General features: G+C 36.4%; 1 protein-coding gene across 6 annotated transcripts in view; it reads left to right on the top strand.

Moving 5' to 3' along the window:
• SCN1A (sodium voltage-gated channel alpha subunit 1) overlaps positions 1-18574 on the top strand; it is a 149233-nt gene that overhangs the window by 107910 nt on the left and 22749 nt on the right. For all 6 annotated transcript variants that reach the window (XM_059167125.1, XM_059167124.1, XM_059167129.1 and 3 more), the window contains exons 18-20: positions 13880-14000; positions 16091-16245; positions 18327-18500. In XM_059167125.1, coding sequence (XP_059023108.1) covers positions 13880-14000; positions 16091-16245; positions 18327-18500 — 450 coding nt within the window. The remainder of the gene's footprint in view (positions 1-13879; positions 14001-16090; positions 16246-18326; positions 18501-18574) is intronic.

An 18574-nucleotide genomic window follows, 5' to 3' on the forward strand; every position in this document is an offset into this window, starting at 1 on the left:
AATAATAAGGAATGGTGGCTTAGACAGATTCTGAAGAGCTTTAAAAACTGGGAAAAACTAGCAATATAAAATCGTATCTCCCCAATTAGAAAATAAGTTTCTTTGGTTAAAGATTATATTTTATATAATTTTAGTCTTCTGAGGCCAACTGCAGTGTTGGGCACAAATATGTGCTCAGTAGCTTTTTGAGTTTTGGTTGATTTCTTTGAAGAACTAGTCTAAAAGTCTGGTGGCCTTAACTCTAGTGGGCAAGTCACTAACTCTGTATTATTCCATTTCCTAATTTGTAAAAGGGGTTCAACTGTCCTCTGGTGCTGGTAGGAGCATTATGAGGATTCAAAAGTTCTTTGGAAGTTCAAAGTGCTCAAAAACATAAGGTGTTAGCAGCACAATTACTACTATAATTCTGTCTGCATCAGTATTTTTAAATAAATTGAGTGGTTAAACTTACACCTTTTTGGAATAAAATAATATATTACTAAGCTAGTTAGGGGGAAAGTATACTTATTTTTGCAATGAGTGAGCCCCAAAATGAGTAAAAATGTTATTTGGATCTTTGTAATTCAGGTCATGCTAATAACAGACATCATCTGTTGAGTTTGTTTAACCATAGGAAAACACTATTCGTAGGATTTTAGATGCATTTTCTTACTCAGTCTTCATACCAACGGAGAGATTATTCTATTTTTTGGATAAGGTCATTCAATGCAGCATTTAAGTAGCTTGCCACTTGCACAAATCGTAAGAACTGATCCTGGACTAGAAGAATTCAGGCAGTTGGCAACACAGTCTATGTTCTTGATTATTACACTAAATCTCCTTAACAGTGTCTGAAAAAATGTTTTCTTTGGTTTTACTTTAAAATTAATGATATTGTTTATTGAAGTACTAAGAAGAGGTATCCATGATAGAGCTGGTCTTAACTACCAAGACCTTTCCACTGGGCACAAGTTAATGGCATAGCCACAAGTGTCTGAGTCCTCTCCCTTGGTCCTGCATGGTCCTCTTCCTTCAGCACTGGCCTGAAGGGTAAACCAATCTGCTTCTGCATCCCATACTGACCTATGGAGATCTACTTCTAATTATAGAGCATTCATCCTCCTGAACTATGATTGCTCCAAGCTGTGTTTTAGGAAGATGCATTTCTGAATTTAATGCTACCTGGAAGAATCTTCTAAATCATTTGGAAGCACTTCTGTAGTTGCATCGTTAGCTTATGAAGTCTTTGGAACAGGTGAAACACTAACCAGGTCTCACTCACTTTAAGGCCACAGTGAAAACAAAATGTTTATAAGTAAAGATTTACTTCTAGACTCCTATTTTCCCTCTCAATTATAACATCTATGTTAAAATAATAGTTATTTGCTGCTTTATGAATATTCTTTTATTTAATACTTTTACCTTTACTGTATTTGGGATAAAGAACATATGACAATTCCCAACCAAAGCATATACTGCTCAGTAAACTAAATGTATACTACCACAGAAAGGTCTACGGAGAATGCCTTATGTGAACAATGCTCAGCTTTTAAATGTAGCTGAGAGGGATTAGTCCATTTCATTTACCAAAGTATAGCCTGCCTTCATCATGGAACCTAGCATAGAGTAGGTGCTCAGTAAATACCTGTTAAATAAAGAAATAAGAATAGGGAGTTTCTGATTAATCTGGAGTCAAAATGGATATGTATGAAGATTTTTGCAAATATCCCAACTCATGAACACCATGATAACATAATTTTCCCCACTGAAAAACATCATATAACGTATCTAGGGATGTTAAAAGTCTCTGGGAGATAGATGTGTATGCCCCCAACTGTTCCTTCTGTACGGACTCTTAAAAAATCCTCATGGTCTCTGATGCAGCAACTATTGCCTCCACCCTGTGTTACACTTTCTCCTTCAGAAGCCCTTCCCACAAACTCACATAAAAGGAGAAAACTCCCATCCTAAAATAAAATAAAATCATGTATATTTTAAATGTTCCTTTGATCTCATCTCTTCCTTGAGTTTCTGTCCTTGAATTCATTGCCAATCTTTAAAAGATAGATTAGATTATACTCACTGCCTTCCCATTTTCCACTGCTCAGTCACCTTCAAATATCTCCTTTCTGGTTTCTTCCCCTACCTTTCTCTTTTCAAATATCATTGATGTTCTCTTATTTGCCAAGTTCAGTGACCCTATCTCACTTGATTGTCTGCAATATTTCCTAATTCTTTAAGCTCTGTCATTCCCCGGCCTCCAAAAATCCAGGCTACTTTCCTCCCAACCATACAAGCTCACAAGTAGCTTATGAGAAGCTTGGATTCATTCTTAACCTCTCTAATAGGAAGGCCCTCGTCATATTTACTGCCAAATCTGTGGGTTTTATCTCCTAAATCCATCTCCATTCTTGACCTCCCACTTCCTGTCGTATTATTTCATCTGTATCACTAGAATTACCCTCTGAAACACATTTCCATGGGAGGAAAAAAGGCAGTCTTAAATATATCATGAGCAATTGGACAGCCTTGATCAGATTCATTTCATCAGTCTAATTCCCTATGACTCAGCTCAGTTCTAGTCACACTGCTCCATGAAATTTCTGTCCTTGGACTCCAACGTTTCTTGTTTGAAATTACCTTCTTCTTCTTGCCATTCTCTGCAAAATCTAACAAAACAAAATGACCTTTGAATCAATATTCAAGACTTTGTCCATGTACTCACTCCATAAAAATGTATTATTGCTCTGATGCTCACTATAGCAAATAACTCTTAATTCTGGAAAGCCCTCTAGATTTCCCCCAACTAGAATTAATGGCTGCATACAATGAAAGGTATGCATTGCACTCTATTTCTCTGTTGTGTATCTGTCTACCCTACTTGCTAATCTTGTGAGCAACTCGAGAATAAGAACTGTAGTGATACATATCTTTGTACTTCTAGTAACTTCCACAGTACCTGGCACAAATGAGGTGCTGGGTCAGTGTTAATTAGCATCATGTAAGTCAGTGACATGTTTCGTGTTACCAGTCCTACCTTCTGAAAGCATGCAGATGAAGTAATTAAACAATTATTCCTAATAATTGAACAATTATTCCTAATAATAATAATTCCTAATTGACTATTCCTAAGTTATGTTAAGTAAGCAGTTTGCTTTTAGATGCAGCTTCTCTCTGGGGAGGGGGCAGGGAGGAGAGAAGAAGGAAAAGAAAAGAAAACACTCAGAATTTTCATATAATTCCCTGACAGATGTTCATGGAGCACTTGGTAGAGTCCCATCTGGACATTGGTTGGGTGTGTCCCTTCCAGCTCTTGACTATTTCCTTATTCTGAGCTATAGTTTGTCAGGGCCCTGATCTTTATGAGATGGTAACGATGCTATATGAGAAGTGCCACCATCTAACCAGTGGATACCCAAACTCCTTCTTCCTTACATCTGATTGATTGCCAGGTACTGCCAACTTGATGCATCTTTGTCTCCTCTGCATCTCCACCAGCTCCACACAATGGCAGACCTCCGTCATCTCAGATTTAACTGCTGCAACCTTCACAAATGTTCCCTCTCACTGCTCTACTCCCTACATAATAAGTGGTCTCTCTAAAAGGCAAATCTGGTTGTAGCTCACCCCTCTTTCAGGAGTTGCCCCATGCTGGCAGTCTATACTACTTACCACGGCCTACAAGTCCTTGCAAAAATTGACCATCCTCAACCTTTCCAGCCTCACATAGTGTTCGCCATCTCTCCCCATCCAAGCACACTGATCTTTTGTTTCCTAAAATTCCCCATGCTTTGTCAGGTTCTGATTCTTATACCCATTCTCTCCATACAGAATATCCTTTTTTTTTAAAAAAATTTTACTTATTCATTTGACAGACAGAGATCATAAGTGGATGGGGAGGCAGGCAGAGAGAGAGGAGGAAGCATGCTCCTTGCTGAGCCGAGAGCCCAATACGGGGCTCAGTTGTTGGGCCCTGAGATCACAACCCAAGCCAAAGGCAGAGGCTTTAACCCACTGAGCCACCCAGGCTCCATTCTTATGCCATCCTCTCCCCCTGCTCAAACCCCACCCAACTCATCCTTCTCTTCCCAAGTGTTACTTTCTTCTACCTTCCCTTCTTAGACTGAGTTAGGTGCTGCTCTCAAGATACCCTGTGCTAACTCAATGACAGTGAGTGACAACTGTTTGCTCATGTGTATCTTCCATCTGACTGTGAATGCTTTGAGGGCAGGTACTAGGTCTATTATCTTCACTATTTTCTTTTTCAAGTCCTAATCCTGTTGTTGTGCATGGACTGATACTTTCGGCAGTTGATAAGGTCAAATACTAGCAATTACACATATTACAATCTATATATAATACTGTTATGAAGCTTATTACCATTTGTAGGATAAGCATGTGGAATTTTCCACATGCTGTCTTGTTTGATCCTTGTAACAATCCATGTGACATAAGAACAATTTTACAAATTAGAAACTAAAGCTTAAGGAGGTGAAGATAATTGCTAAAAGTTCATAAAACCACTAATTATGATTCAAACCCAGTCTTGTCTGACTCAAAACAGAACTTTTAACCCTTTCATTATAGTTACATAGTTCCTCCAGTCAGTAGATACTTATTAAATATTTGTAAAATGTTATCATTTATGATGAAAAATTAATGTCAAAAGAACACTAAGACTCTATGCCCATTTTGGCAAAATGAATTAAAAACAGTGGAAAATACTCATTGGATTTACAACTTTGATTCCTAGTTTGGGAATTTTAAATGCAATTTTGCAGACTTTTTAAATTTTTAACTTATTTGCATTATGATAATTTTCTGTTGGTCCAATATATGATGAGAGGTTCTATTTCTTTCATATTTAATGATAAATACAAAATTCATGTCTGACATACTTTAAAGCAGAATTCAGAGTGTATTACAGCTGTATTCCTTCACTTTCCCTTCTACCTTGGTGAAGTGTTTGACTAACCCTAGATTTCACAATTATAAGAACAAGTTAATATTTAGTAAATATGAATAATGCACTGGAGACTTCCCTTCCAAAGTACAACTTGATGAAGAAATGATCTGGGTTTTAGGAATGTTGTGGGAATTAATGAGTTAATATTTAACTTTTCCAGCCAGTCTGTGAAAATGCTAAATCTCAGTACAGTGTATTTTTCTTTGATATTATATTGTTGCTTTGTTGAGAGTCTTAAATAGGGGTCATTTAAATTTTTAATTTGCTAGTGTACACCAGAAATATTTACTCATATATAATGTACACGATAAAATATTAATACTAATATTTTTGATATAGAGCATCTCATTTATATACGATTTAAAATATATATAACAACATAAAATGCCCACCTTTAAAATAATACATGCCTAGCATTAAAAATAAGTGTTTTGGGGGTGTCTGCCTGGGCGGCTTAGTCAGATCAACATCTAACTCTTGATTTGACTCGGGTCATGATTTCAGGGCCGTGAAATGAAACCGCTGCATTGGACTCAGAGTCTGCTTAAGATTCTCTCTCTCCCTCTCCTTCTACCTCTCCCCATGCTCTCTCTCTCTCTCTCTCTCAAATAAATATATCTTTAAAAATAAGTTTTTTTCGGGCATCTGGGTGTCTCAGTGAGTTAAAGCCTCTACCCTCAGCTCAGGTCATGGTCCCAGGGTCCTGGGATCAAGCCCTGCTTCGGGCTCTCTGCTCAGCGGGGAGCCTGCTTCCCTCTCTCTCTCTTTCTCTCTGTCTGCCTCTCTGCCTACTTGTGATTTCTTTCAAATAAATAAATAAATAATATTTTTAAAAATAATTATTTTTCAAAAATAAAAAGATACATATGCATGTGTACATGCATACACATATTCTGTATCCTTTTGACCTTTAAATTCCAGATTTACATTTTAATAAAGTTATCACTTATTATAACTTGAACTATTAAACCCTATAATTAAGCTTCCTGTAGGAAATGAAGTCTAAAATAAAGGCATAAACATCTTGACATCAAGTCAGAGAATAAAAACCATTTAGTCATTTACTCTTAAAAAATATTATGGGTTATTTTATTTGCTGTGCTTTGTTTTGCTTCACCCTCAAGGTCAAAATCATTTGCTATAGTAAAGAACATTTTTTAAAAGCAAGAAATGTTGCATAAATCCACTGAGGAGGAACATTTTTTAAAAGCAAGAAATGTTGCATAAATCCACTGTAGTTATTAAGTGGTTATTGAATGCCCTGCAGTACAAGACAATATGAATGCCTTAGATATGATGTGGTCATATCTCAGCTCACTTATTAAGTCATCCTGCAAAAAATACATGAATAGTACAGGTCAATATAGGATTTAGCTTGAGAGTCATGTGTGAACATACACATAGTTTCAAATGAACTAACTCACTGGAAATTAATTTGATTAATGACTTAAATATGAAAATCAATTTTAAAATAGTCTATTGCTCTCAAAAACTAACTGTGAGAACCAATGATAAATTATTTGGGTGGCAAATTTCAAAGTAAAATTAAACTTGAATTTAAAAACAAAAAAGGAAGAATTCATTGGCCTTCTTGGTTTTTTAAAAAAGATTTTATTTATTTATTTGAGAGACAGAATGAGTGAAAGAAAGAGCATTTGAGCCGGGGGGGGGGGGGGGAGGGGCAGGGAAGAGGTGGGGGAGAGGGAGAGGGAAGGGAGATGTAGAAGCAGATATGGGGCTAGATCCAAGGACCCTGGGATCATTACCTGAATGGAAGGCAGACACTTAATCAACTGAGCCACCTAGGTGCCCCACCTTATTGGTTTTTAAATCAACAAATGTACTTGTTTAAGAATATTCTAGTTTCTCTGTTATCCAATTTTCTAAGTATTTTATTAGAGATAAGTTCTTACCACATATCTGAAAGTCTTTGCTTTTCCTCTTTGAGTAATTGTGTTATTATTCCAATGAAATAAAGAATTCAGAGACATATCATCTTTGATTTCAACAATGAAAAATATAAGAATATATTGATAAAAGTACATAAAAATGGTTGTGAATGTTTTAATACCATCCTCATAGCTTTGATAAACAAAATAAAGAAAAATCAAGTAAGGACACTGATAATTTGAATAATATAAATAATAAAAGTGAATGTCATGAATATACACATATTATCTCAAAATTTATACATGCAAAAAACTATTATTTTCAAGGGCCTGTGTACATATTTATATAAATTAACAATGTACTGGATAGTAAAATAAACTTCAACAAACTCAAAATAGAAGATATCATATAGGGTTATTATCTAATCACAATACAAGTAGGCTAGAAGTCAATAGTAAAATGAAAGAAAAAGTTCTAACCATTTGAAAATTAAGAAATTCCTTCCTAAACAAATACTGGGTTAAGGAGCACATAAAATATGTAATTTAGTTATTTGGAAAATAAAAACATTTTCTGTCAGAATCTGTGGAATAGCACCAAACAGACATTGAATGTCTTAATATTGACAAGAATGATCAAAAAGGAATGAGGGGTGCCTGGGTGGCTCAGTCAGTTAAGCTTCTGACTGAGGTCCTATTCTCAGGGTCCTACAATGGAACCCCAAGTCCAGCCCCTAGTATGAACCCCACATGGGGCTCTGCCCTCAGAGGGGACTCTGCTTCCCCCCCTGCTCCTCACCCTGCTGATTGCACACTCTCTCTCTTTCTTTCTCTCAAATAAATAAATTAAACTTAAAAAAAAAAAAAGAATGAAAGAACATGACAAAAAATAACTTAGTTTGCGATATTGGAAATTAAACAAAATGAAGGAAATATAAGTAGAGAAATTGATGTATTTTCAATGTAGCAGTTGATACTAGGATAGCAGGTGGTTCTTAGAAAAGAAAGCCAATAAAATACACAGAATTTGGTATAATTGGCAAGATCCTAAGATGACACCAAAGATAATACCTTTGTGTAATCCCCACCCCTGAGCGCAGTTGAAGCCTGTGGCAATGATGAGATGTCATCCTGTGATTATGTTATTATGTTATGTCTATGGCCAAAGGGAGATTATCCTGGGTGAGCCTGACCTAATCAGAGGAAAACATTTCAGAGTAGTTTTCTCCCAGTGGTCCCATTAGTGTAACTGAGAGAGAGAGAGAGAGATGTTCAGGCGGCTCAGAAGAAAGACTGTATACGAGAGCTTATGGGGCAAGGGACTGTGGTGGTCTCTAATGGTTCAAGGCCATGAGCTAGCAGGACAGTAGGGGCTTCAGTCTTAAAACTGCAAGAAAATGAACTCAACCATCAGGTTCATGGATCCTAAGCCTCAGATGGGAACTGTGGTCCCAGCCAACACCTTAGCTGTATCCCAGTGAGACCCTGAGTACAGAATCTATGTAGTGCCAGACTTCTGACCTACAGAAACGGTGAGATAATAAACTGGTTTTGTTTTGAGCCATTAAGTTTGTGGCAATTTGATATCCAGCAGGAGAAAATTAATTTTTTTGGCAAATATTACATGTTAAGGAAACTCAAATGACTTTCATTTCTAAAGCTCAATTGAAGTGTGATAAGAACACAAACAATCCACTAGAAAAATAGGCAAAAGACGGGGACAATTGACAGAAGAAAACATAATTGAGATGAACCTTAAAATGATTAACCTTAATTTTAATAAATTAACGTTAAAGTAACCATAAAGTACTTTGTACATTCCACTTTGGCCAATAAAAAAGGAGAAAAAAGCAGCAAAGGAAAAGGAAAAAAAGCCCAGATAAATAAGGCATTATGCTGATGAAGGGTTTCTGTGAGACAGAGACTTAACACAAATCTCAGAATATAATATCTCCTAAATGTTTAGTGAGTAAATGAATATTGGACATAGAGCTAGTAGGGAAATTAACTTAAAAGCCTGGTTATACGTGAGTGGTTTCTCTGTATCCAAGGTGGGAGTAGGTATTACTTTTGCTTCTCCCATCCTTGGCCAGAGATGATCACGGATTTTTCTAGACATAGACCCAGCACCTATGACTCGGTGCACACCTCCCAGCCATACCCACCCTGAGCTTTTATTGCCTTATCTCTTCCTGAGTCCGGGTTTGTCCCTGCATGACCTTCCTATCATTTTCTTGTTTTTCTTCCTAAAGATTTTATTTATTTATTTGACAGAGCAAGAGCAAGGGAAGGAACACAAGCAGGGGGAGTGGGAGAGGGAGAAGCAGTTTTCCCACTGAGCAGGGAGCCCGATGCAGGGCTCCATCCCATGACCCCGGGGATCATGACCTAAACCCAAGGCAGATACCTAAGGACTGAGCCACCCAGGTGCCCTGCCTTCTTACCATTTTCTTTTCTTTTTCCTTTTTTCTTACCATTTTCAATATCACATCTCTCCTGTGCCATGTCAAATCCTAAAAGACTATGAGTTGTAGAACATTACGTTACATTACAACAGGAACTTGCCTCGTCGGCCTTCATCTTTCTCCCAGGGTTGAAGTCTTGTCTCCACAGAACACAGGTTGGAAATCTGTCTTCTGTAATAAGGACAGATACTCACCTTTTCTTGCAAGATGAATATTAAACATTTACATGATTCTTGATTGAGAATTTAACAGTACAATTCATCATCTGCAAAAAGTTTCTTTAAATTCTAAAGTACATCAATGACTAAATGACTAAACATGCAGTGTTTTTACATACAACTTGTAAGAATCAAATGCTTGCGTCCTCTCTTGTTTTTATTAGAAAGGTCTTGGTGCCCTTATTTATTAACTTTTGTTTGTATTTTAATCGATTTCTAATACATTGATTATTTAGTTCATTAATTTCAAACTTATTAACGTTCTTTATTTAGCTCATCAATCCAAACCCTTCTTGCCTCCCAGGGATGGCCTAGGCATCCTTCAGCTCAGTCATTTCTGCATCTGTTTTATTTTAGCTGTTTTTCTTTTCTCTTACACTGATACTCATGTATTTACATCATGTGGGGAAAGCACTGACATTTCTTTCTGGTTAGAGTATGTTTTGTTTTGTTTTGTTTTGTTTATTTTTTTAAGCAGGAATGAGCAAAATTTAAGTCACTCTATCTGCCATTATTATGGCTTGAATGTTGGGGCAAGTTTCCCTGACTGGCATGAGAATTAGGGTCTATCCCGCCATGAGATGGCTTCCCAGGGTTTCCTGGCAAAATGTTGATTTAAGGGGGCACCTGGGTGGCTCAGTGGGTTAAAGCCTCTGCCTTCGGCTCCGGTCATGATCCTAGGGTCCTGGGATCGATCCTGCATCAGGCTCTCTGCTCAGTGGGGAGCCTGCTTCCTCCCCTGTCTCTGCCTGCCTCTCTGCCTATTTGTGATCTCTATCAAATAAATAAAATCTTTTTTTAAAAAAATGTTGATTTAGGAAGTTATGTAAGCCAAAGAGGAATAGTATTTTTTAATCTAATTTGTGATCATGTTCCACTCCCAAAAGGTATACAAATTCCTTCTAGATCCCAGACATTAAATGGCTTCATTTTGAAAAATGATAGATACTTACATAAAAATGTGACTTGAGGCCTCTTGTCCCAGCATGCGTTCCTTGTTGGCAGTTCGGCACATCACTGTGGCGTGACCCACACCTGTAACTTATCAACTACGATTTCTAGTTTAGGTTTTCTCCAAAGAGGTCAGAGATCTTAAGAACCTTATAAAGCAACCTGAATTAGGCATTCTTCCAGAAATGCATATACCCAGGCCCTCTCCCCCGGCCCTTTTTTTTTTAGCAATTATTCATGACCAATTTTATGACAGATATCTTTTCATGTGTATGTATATGTGTGGGGAATTTGCCTCCATTAAATTTATACCATGATTTCAATTTAGTTTTTATGGATATAACAAAGCCATCTTTTTACTCATTTTATCAACTTATGTAAAAGTTAATTAATAATTACAGTAATTTAAAGTAGTACACTGATTTGAAAACAAACATAACTTCTTCTTTTTTTAAAGATTTTATTTATTTATTTGACAGAAAGAGATCACAAATAGACAGAGCAGCAGGCAGAGAGAGAGAGAGGGAAGCAGGCTCCCTGCCAGGATCGATCCCAGGACCCAGACATCATGACTGAGCTGAAGGCAGAGGCTTAACCCACTGAGCCACCCAGGCGCCCCAGACATGACTTATTCTTGATAAGCAAACAACTCACTTGGTGAAAGCAGAAATGCACAGGTGTGATAGAAGGTAGCCCATCATTTGAGTGGTTTTAGCACACCAAGAGCATGGGTCATTGTGTTCTTACAGAGAACGTGCCAACCACTGTTCCTGCAGTAAGTCAATTAGAATAGAGGTAGGTTAGATAAAAAGCAGTATGTGCCCAAAGGGTGGGGCAGATAAAGTGGGGAAGGGGGTTTAGATGAGAGTGATTATTATTCTTCCACAATGATGGGCAAAAATCACCACTGTGAGCAAGAAGTTCACCTTGGTTAAAACACAACTTCTGTGAAGGATAGATTCAGGAGATTTAGTTGGAGTGCTAAGTGAAGACAAAACAAAACAAAACAAAACAAAACAAAAGCTTCATTTGGCAATAATATATGAAACAGAGGTATTCATTCACCAAATAGGAATTTTGAAGGTGAGACTGAGAGACAGGTTATTTCAAAGGTAGAATTTAACAAATTTGACTTTAGATTACTGTCAATATTAGAAAACAGTAAGAACAGAGGAGAGTTTGAGTCTGTTTGCTCAAAGAATGATATTGCAAACAACCAGCATCAAACTTGGCTAAAGGAGGGGCGCCTGGGTGGCTCAGTAGGTTAGGCCTGCCTTTGGCTCAGGTCGTGGTCTCAGGGTCCTTGGATTGAATTCGGCATCAGGCTCTCTGCTCGGCGGGAAGCCTGCTTCTCTCTCTGTCTCTGCCTGCCTCTCTGCCTGCTTGTGATCTCTCTCTCTCTCTGTCAAATAAATAAATAAAATCTTAAAAAAGAAAAAAAAAATGCAGCCACCAAAATGTTTAAAAAAAAAAAAAGAAAGAAAACTTGGTTAAAGGAATAGGTTAGGATAGGGAAAAAAAGTCATGACTGAGAGCATGTTGAGTCTGAGTAACATTAGGCACATCTTTACTTTCTTACAGTAGTTCAGGCAGACTGTAGAAATATACTTGTATTGCTTGAGAAGTATTTGGAAATTAATTTGTAAGCATGTGTGGGGTCACTTGTCTATACCTAGTTAATGGCAACATTTTACAAAGTTGGATATACAGAAGAATAGCTGATGTTCAAGAATATTCCTAAGAATAAAGTTTGATATATTGGCAATAGCACTCTCATCTGTAGAAAATTGGAACTAGTTAGACCTGGAGTAATTCTGTGAATATAAAAAATGTAGCAATTTATTTTATCATTATCCACGCAAGACACATCAGAGGAGGATATTTATGGAGGCAATCAGGAGGCATTTGATAAAATTGATTCATATTATTTTAGGTTCACATCTTTTTACCTTTGTTTTAAAATTTTATTTATTTATTTGACAGAGAGTGCAAGAGCAGAAACACAAACAGGGCGAGTAGGAGAGGGAGAAGCAGGCTTCCTGCTGAGCGAGGAGCCTGAGGTGGGGGTCGATCCCAGGACCCTGGGATCATGACCCGAGCCGAAGGCAGAGGCTTACCTTAATATTCATAGTGGCTGATTGGAAATCTGAAATCTAGGTGACTAATAATGGTACTTAGGAATGGATACTAAGTTTGATATGGAGGCTGATATTTGGTACCATACCTGAAGAACTGTGGTAAACAAAAGGTGAATTTGTCCAAAATTTTTAAAGACTTCCCAAGTATTACTTTGAGAAATCTCCCTGTGAGCTGGGTGCTATACGTAAGCGATGAATCACTGAATTGTACTCCTGAAACCAATATTACACTAGATGTTAACTAAAATTTAAATAAAAACACCAAAATTTCCCCGTGATTTGAAGTAAAACTATATAAAAAGGGGTTTTATTATTGCTTGCACACAAGTTACTATTGTGACATTTGCTTTATAACAAATATGTAATTAGTTTGGCAGAATTGTAATTTAATTGTAATTTAATTTTTGTAAACAAAAATTAAATAGAACTCGTGTCTACAGCTACCAAAGAGCTAGCTTATTGCAGTTGATGAAACAATTTCTGTGAAGATACTGAATATTTATATTATACAGAATTCCATGGTTTGTGGTGTGAATAGGTGTCTTTGCTTTTTGTTTTTCACTTCAAGATCGAATTCTAGATTCTCTTCACTTGTTAGACTAAACTTGCTGTTTTTTCCAATGGATTATTTTCAGTTTTAAATTGACAGAAAAAATGGTAAGAGAGTCAGTATATTGTTTTAGAAACAGTGTGATTGCCCAGAAGACAGAGCATGGACTTTGGGCTCAGGAGTAATTCTCTCAAATATTGGCTTTCTCATTTACTGGTTATATGATGTTAGACAAATTACGTAACCTGGCTGACCCCTAGCTCCCTCATCTGCAAAATGAGAACAATTACACTAACTTTCCTTCCCCCTCACCCTCCCTCTTGGGGCTTCTCTAATTCAGTGGTTGGCTTAGTACCAATTCTGGATGACCATTTGTAACTTCATAATGTATTTTGGTGAGAATTTTCACATCTGTGTTCATCAAAAATATTGGTCTGTAGTTCTCTTTTTTGATGGGATCCTTGTCTGGTTTTGGGATCAAGGTGATGCTGGTCTCATAATGTAACAATCTGATTTCACATGAAAATTGTGAGTAATGGAAAAGGAGAGAACACAGACACTTTCCTTATTTCCTTTCTTATTCAACCCTCTTTTCTTCAAACTTAAAATCTCTTCGTTTCAAGGAGAATCCAGACTCAGTTCATAGCACCAATTCTTCTTTTTTCTAAACTATTTGTTACTGAAATTAAAGAGCTGTACTTTTTATGTCTATCTCATGCCCAGAAACTTAATGAAAGCAGTAGCTCCTCGGAAGGCAGCACTGTAGACATTGGTGCACCTGCAGAAGAACAGCCTGTAGTGGAACCTGAGGAAACCCTTGAACCTGAAGCCTGTTTCACTGAAGGTAAGAAAATGGCCTTTATGTTAATCTTGGAATGGAATAGAACATTTAGTAGATATATGTCAGTGACCTCCAATATGCTAACAGTTTTAAAATCTGTGGTTATTTTTTGTTAACTCTACCCATTGTGTATAAAGATCACAAACATGGAGAAAACTATTTTTAACATAATCAAAACTAGTAATTTGTATTTTTAAAAATAAAATCGTGATTTCACAAGGAGTGGCATCTTAAATACTAATCATAATTCTCATACACAGAATTTGCCTTAAAAATAACTTTCTGGAGGTGCCTGGGTGGCTCAGTGGGTTAAAGCCTCTGCCTTCAGCTCAGGTCATGATCCCAGGGTCCTGGGAGGGAGCCCTGCATGGGGCTCTCTGCTCAGCGGGGAACCTGCTTCCCCCACACCCACCGCCTGCTTCTTTGTCTACTTGTGATCTCTGTCTGTCAAATAAATAAATAAAATCTTAAAAAAATATAACTTTCTAGGATGCCTGGGTGGCTCAGTCAATTAAGCGTCTGCCTTAGGCTCAGGTCATGATCTCAGGGTCCTGGGATCTAGTCCCCCATACGGCTCCTTGCTCGGCTGGGAGCCTGCTTCTCTCTCTGCCTCTCCCTGCTACTCTGCCTGCTTGTGCTCTCTCTCTCTCTCTCTCTCTGACAAATAAATAAATAAATAAATAAGATCTTAAAAAAGAAAAAAAAAAAACTTTCTGACTACTAAAGTTAAATGACTGGCAAATATAAACTGTATTTTTTAGAAAGATCCTCATTTTCCAAAGCTTATTGGACAAAGCAGGAAATAAACACAGCCCCATACCCAATACCTGAACAGAACCTATTTGAGCCTGGCACAATATGGACAATTGTTTTAAGAGGTTTGTTTTCCCCATGATCAGCATTTCCCATGGTCGGATTTTCTCAGGATTTTGAGTTTTGAAGATATGAATATATTTGCATTTTCTCTACTCAGTGATCTCTTCTTCATAGGCCTGATATATATTGTCTCCCTCTATTTCCCAGTATAAATTCCACACATCACTCAAGGTCCTTCTCAAAAGTACCTTCATCTGATCGTGGTGGAAGCAAGCCTATCAGTCCTTACTATTCCTCTCAACAGCTATTAGTAAACATACCCATTTACCTCATTTGATAACTTTTTGTATATTATCTCAGGAGAGCTCTTCTTTTTCTGTTTTGAACTGTTGTATGTATTTTACTGTCTTGTTTCCTCTGTCCTTTCCTTCCTTCCCTTTTCCCTCTTCTTCCAGAACACTTGACTTTTTCTTTTTTTTCTTTTGTGTTTTTTGAGGGTCTTTTGGGCAGCGGGGTGGGGGGGGGGGGTTGGGGTTGTTTTGTTTTGTTTTGCCCTGAGGTGGGCTTCCTGAGTTTATATATATTTTTGAAAACAAGAATTTAAGGTTCTTGATGGCAAGGTCCATGTGCTGTACCTTTTTTCTTTTTGCCTTAAAAAAATGTTATTTGTATCCTCCATGGTGCTTACAGTGGTAATCACGGATGGTTTGAATGAGTAAAAGCAGTATTAAGGAAGGTAATGACAAATCAAAGCAAAGCCAAGCAATCCCATTTTAATGGACAAAATTAATTTAGAAACTTATATGAGCTCTTCTAGAAATACCACAAGAAAACAAAACAGTAACAAACCCAGCATTTTTGGGGGAGATCTACATCATTATTCCTTAATCTCTTTAAAAGGGAAGTTTGCTCTTTATCACTAATCTCATTTTGAACTCCTCTAGAGTGACTTCAACAGAGAGCAGTAGCATGACATAGTACAGGGCAAAGCTACCTTACATTTGTTTGTACTTTACAGAGTTCTTTTTTGGACAAGAAGAGTCAAGGCAGAAAAAAGCAGGTAGTATTAGCCAGTGAACTGTTTAAGGGAGGCTGGATAATTTTCACAGCCTCATACAGCTAATGAATGTGCTGTTACTACTCCAGGCTTAGAGAGTTACCCTAGCAAGATGGAGATGGTAATTGTAGTGAGAAGATGAATCAGGGACATGCTAAAGAGTATTCCTGAAGCAGCAGAAGTCACTTCATCTACTCCTGTTTGAACACTATACTTGCAGGCTGTGTACAAAGATTTAAATGTTGTCAAATCAGTGTGGAAGAAGGGAGGGGGAAACAATGGTGGAACCTGAGAAGAACGTGTTTCCGAATAGTTGAACACAACTGGTTTGAGACCTTCATTGTCTTCATGATTCTGCTTAGTAGTGGTGCACTGGTAAGTGACTATTAAGCAAAAGTGGTACAATATTAAGTTTACGATAATCTAATACTAATGACTTATTAATCCTTTCTATTACATTGTTTTAGTATTCAATGCATTTTCTTCCCCCAAACCCTCATCCTGCATCCATTTTCATTTTCATGATGTCAACTATTAACTCTGATAAGCCTCGTTATCTCTACTTAGGACTTCTTCCTTAAATATATATACATCTCTAAATCCATCCATCCATCCATCCATCCATTCATGCACTTACTACCCACCCATCCACCCCCTCACTCTTCTGTCTCTAACACATTTTGCATTACCTCCACATCCTATCTTCCAGATTATAGACTTAATGTTTTAACTATGCATTTTTGGATTTATTTCTACTATGTACACATACAGTTCCTAATAAATTATTTATTAAGTTTTGCTTATTATGTAACCTAGAAAATTTGTCCCTCCCGCTTATTCATTGTAACTAGAGAATACAAATATTCAATTACCCACATTTTAAGAAGAAGGTAAGAATGACAACTCAGTGTAGTTAATGGAAATCCTGTGATGGAGTATATGTAACTTCTGGATTCTGAGGAATATTACTTCTGAATGGTATTGTTATTACCTCTTTATGGACAGTCAATAAGTCCTTAGGGACCACTTCTCTGTCCTTTTTAAATTGTGTCCACTATTCTTATGCTACTCAGGAAACAAGGAATATGAATATTGGTAACAAAAAATATTGGGCAGCATGCCTAAGTGATTCATTTAAAGATTGCTTTCTCTTTTTACGATGGTTTTTACATCGAATTAATTTATATTTGTATGAAAATCACTTACAAACATATAAAGCATAACATATAGATAACATTTTAGAGAAACACTGACACAAATATACTTAAGCTATAAGACAGATAGATAGGTGACAGACAAAATGAGCTTATCCAATTGAAATACAATCACTTAAGTTTCTTTAATGTACATTTATAATTAGAACTATATTTATGAATTAGTTTGACTTGTTTAGGAAACAGTTCTTGATGTCACATCCTCATGGTGCTACCCCAACTTTTCCTTTTATGTCATTTCTTTTGCTTTCTCCTGTTGATTTTTTGCCATAAAAAAGCCGTTGAAGCAATTAAAAAAAATGGAGGTTTGTATTTTTCATAAACCAGAAGTTATAAATAAGCCTATATTTCCCATATTTCTCTGATGACATAAACTTTCTCTGCATGCCACTTTATGCAAGAAATAGTCTTTTGTCTCTGAAACAAATGTGAGACTTAGATGTAAAGTAAAAACAGAAGTTCATACATAGTATTAGTAGAATACATATCATAATCTAAATGAAATATATTTCTATCTTATCATTGTCATACCATATCTCTGCTGAGAAATATAAACTATCAACAAAATGAAGGGGAGAGAAGGGGAAAATGAGGCCAACTATACAGTAAAATTCAACAATGTGAGGATTGATTATAACTTCTACTTTATGAAAAATATAAACCTCCATTTTTTATTGTTTCAACCTCTTTTTTATGGCAAAAAATCAACAGGAGAAAGCAAAAGAAATGACAAAAGGAAAAGTTGGGGTAACACCATCAGGATATGACATCAAGAACTGTTGCCTAAACAAGTCAAACTAATTCATAAAAACTATGCTTTTACCTCTTTCTTCTGGCTATAATATAAATGGAGAGTATAACTTTCCCCTGATTCATTAAAAGATCTTTGAGAGGAAAAAAGTTTAAAAAATTTAAAAAACAGCAATACCTACTACTCCTCTGCCCTCCTAGCCCAATGGGATGTCATATGTGTATATATATATATATATATATATATATATATATATATATATATTTATATATATATGTAGAGAGAGAGAGAAATATGTTTATATATTATATATACATATTACATATATAATAAAAATCAGGGAAATTTTTAAAAAATAAAATCAAGGAATATATATATGTGTATATGTGTGTGTATGTATGTATGATCATATATATACATATATGACCAGAAAAATAACTTAAAAGGTATAATAGTTTTAGAAAGCTAAAAGATATAACTTTTTTTTATAGGCATTTGAAGATATATATATTGATCAGCGAAAGACAATTAAGACAATGTTGGAATATGCTGACAAGGTTTTCACTTACATTTTCATTCTGGAAATGCTTCTAAAATGGGTAGCATATGGCTATCAAACATATTTTACCAATGCCTGGTGTTGGCTGGACTTCTTAATTGTGGATGTAGGTATCCTGTGTGTCTTTGTCTTTATCACAGTAATTTGTCTGGCTCGTATACTAATTCTAGAAGAGAGAAT

The sequence above is a fragment of the Mustela lutreola genome, chromosome 3 (genome assembly GCF_030435805.1).
Source record: "Mustela lutreola isolate mMusLut2 chromosome 3, mMusLut2.pri, whole genome shotgun sequence".
Classification (NCBI taxonomy): domain Eukaryota; kingdom Metazoa; phylum Chordata; class Mammalia; order Carnivora; family Mustelidae; genus Mustela; species Mustela lutreola.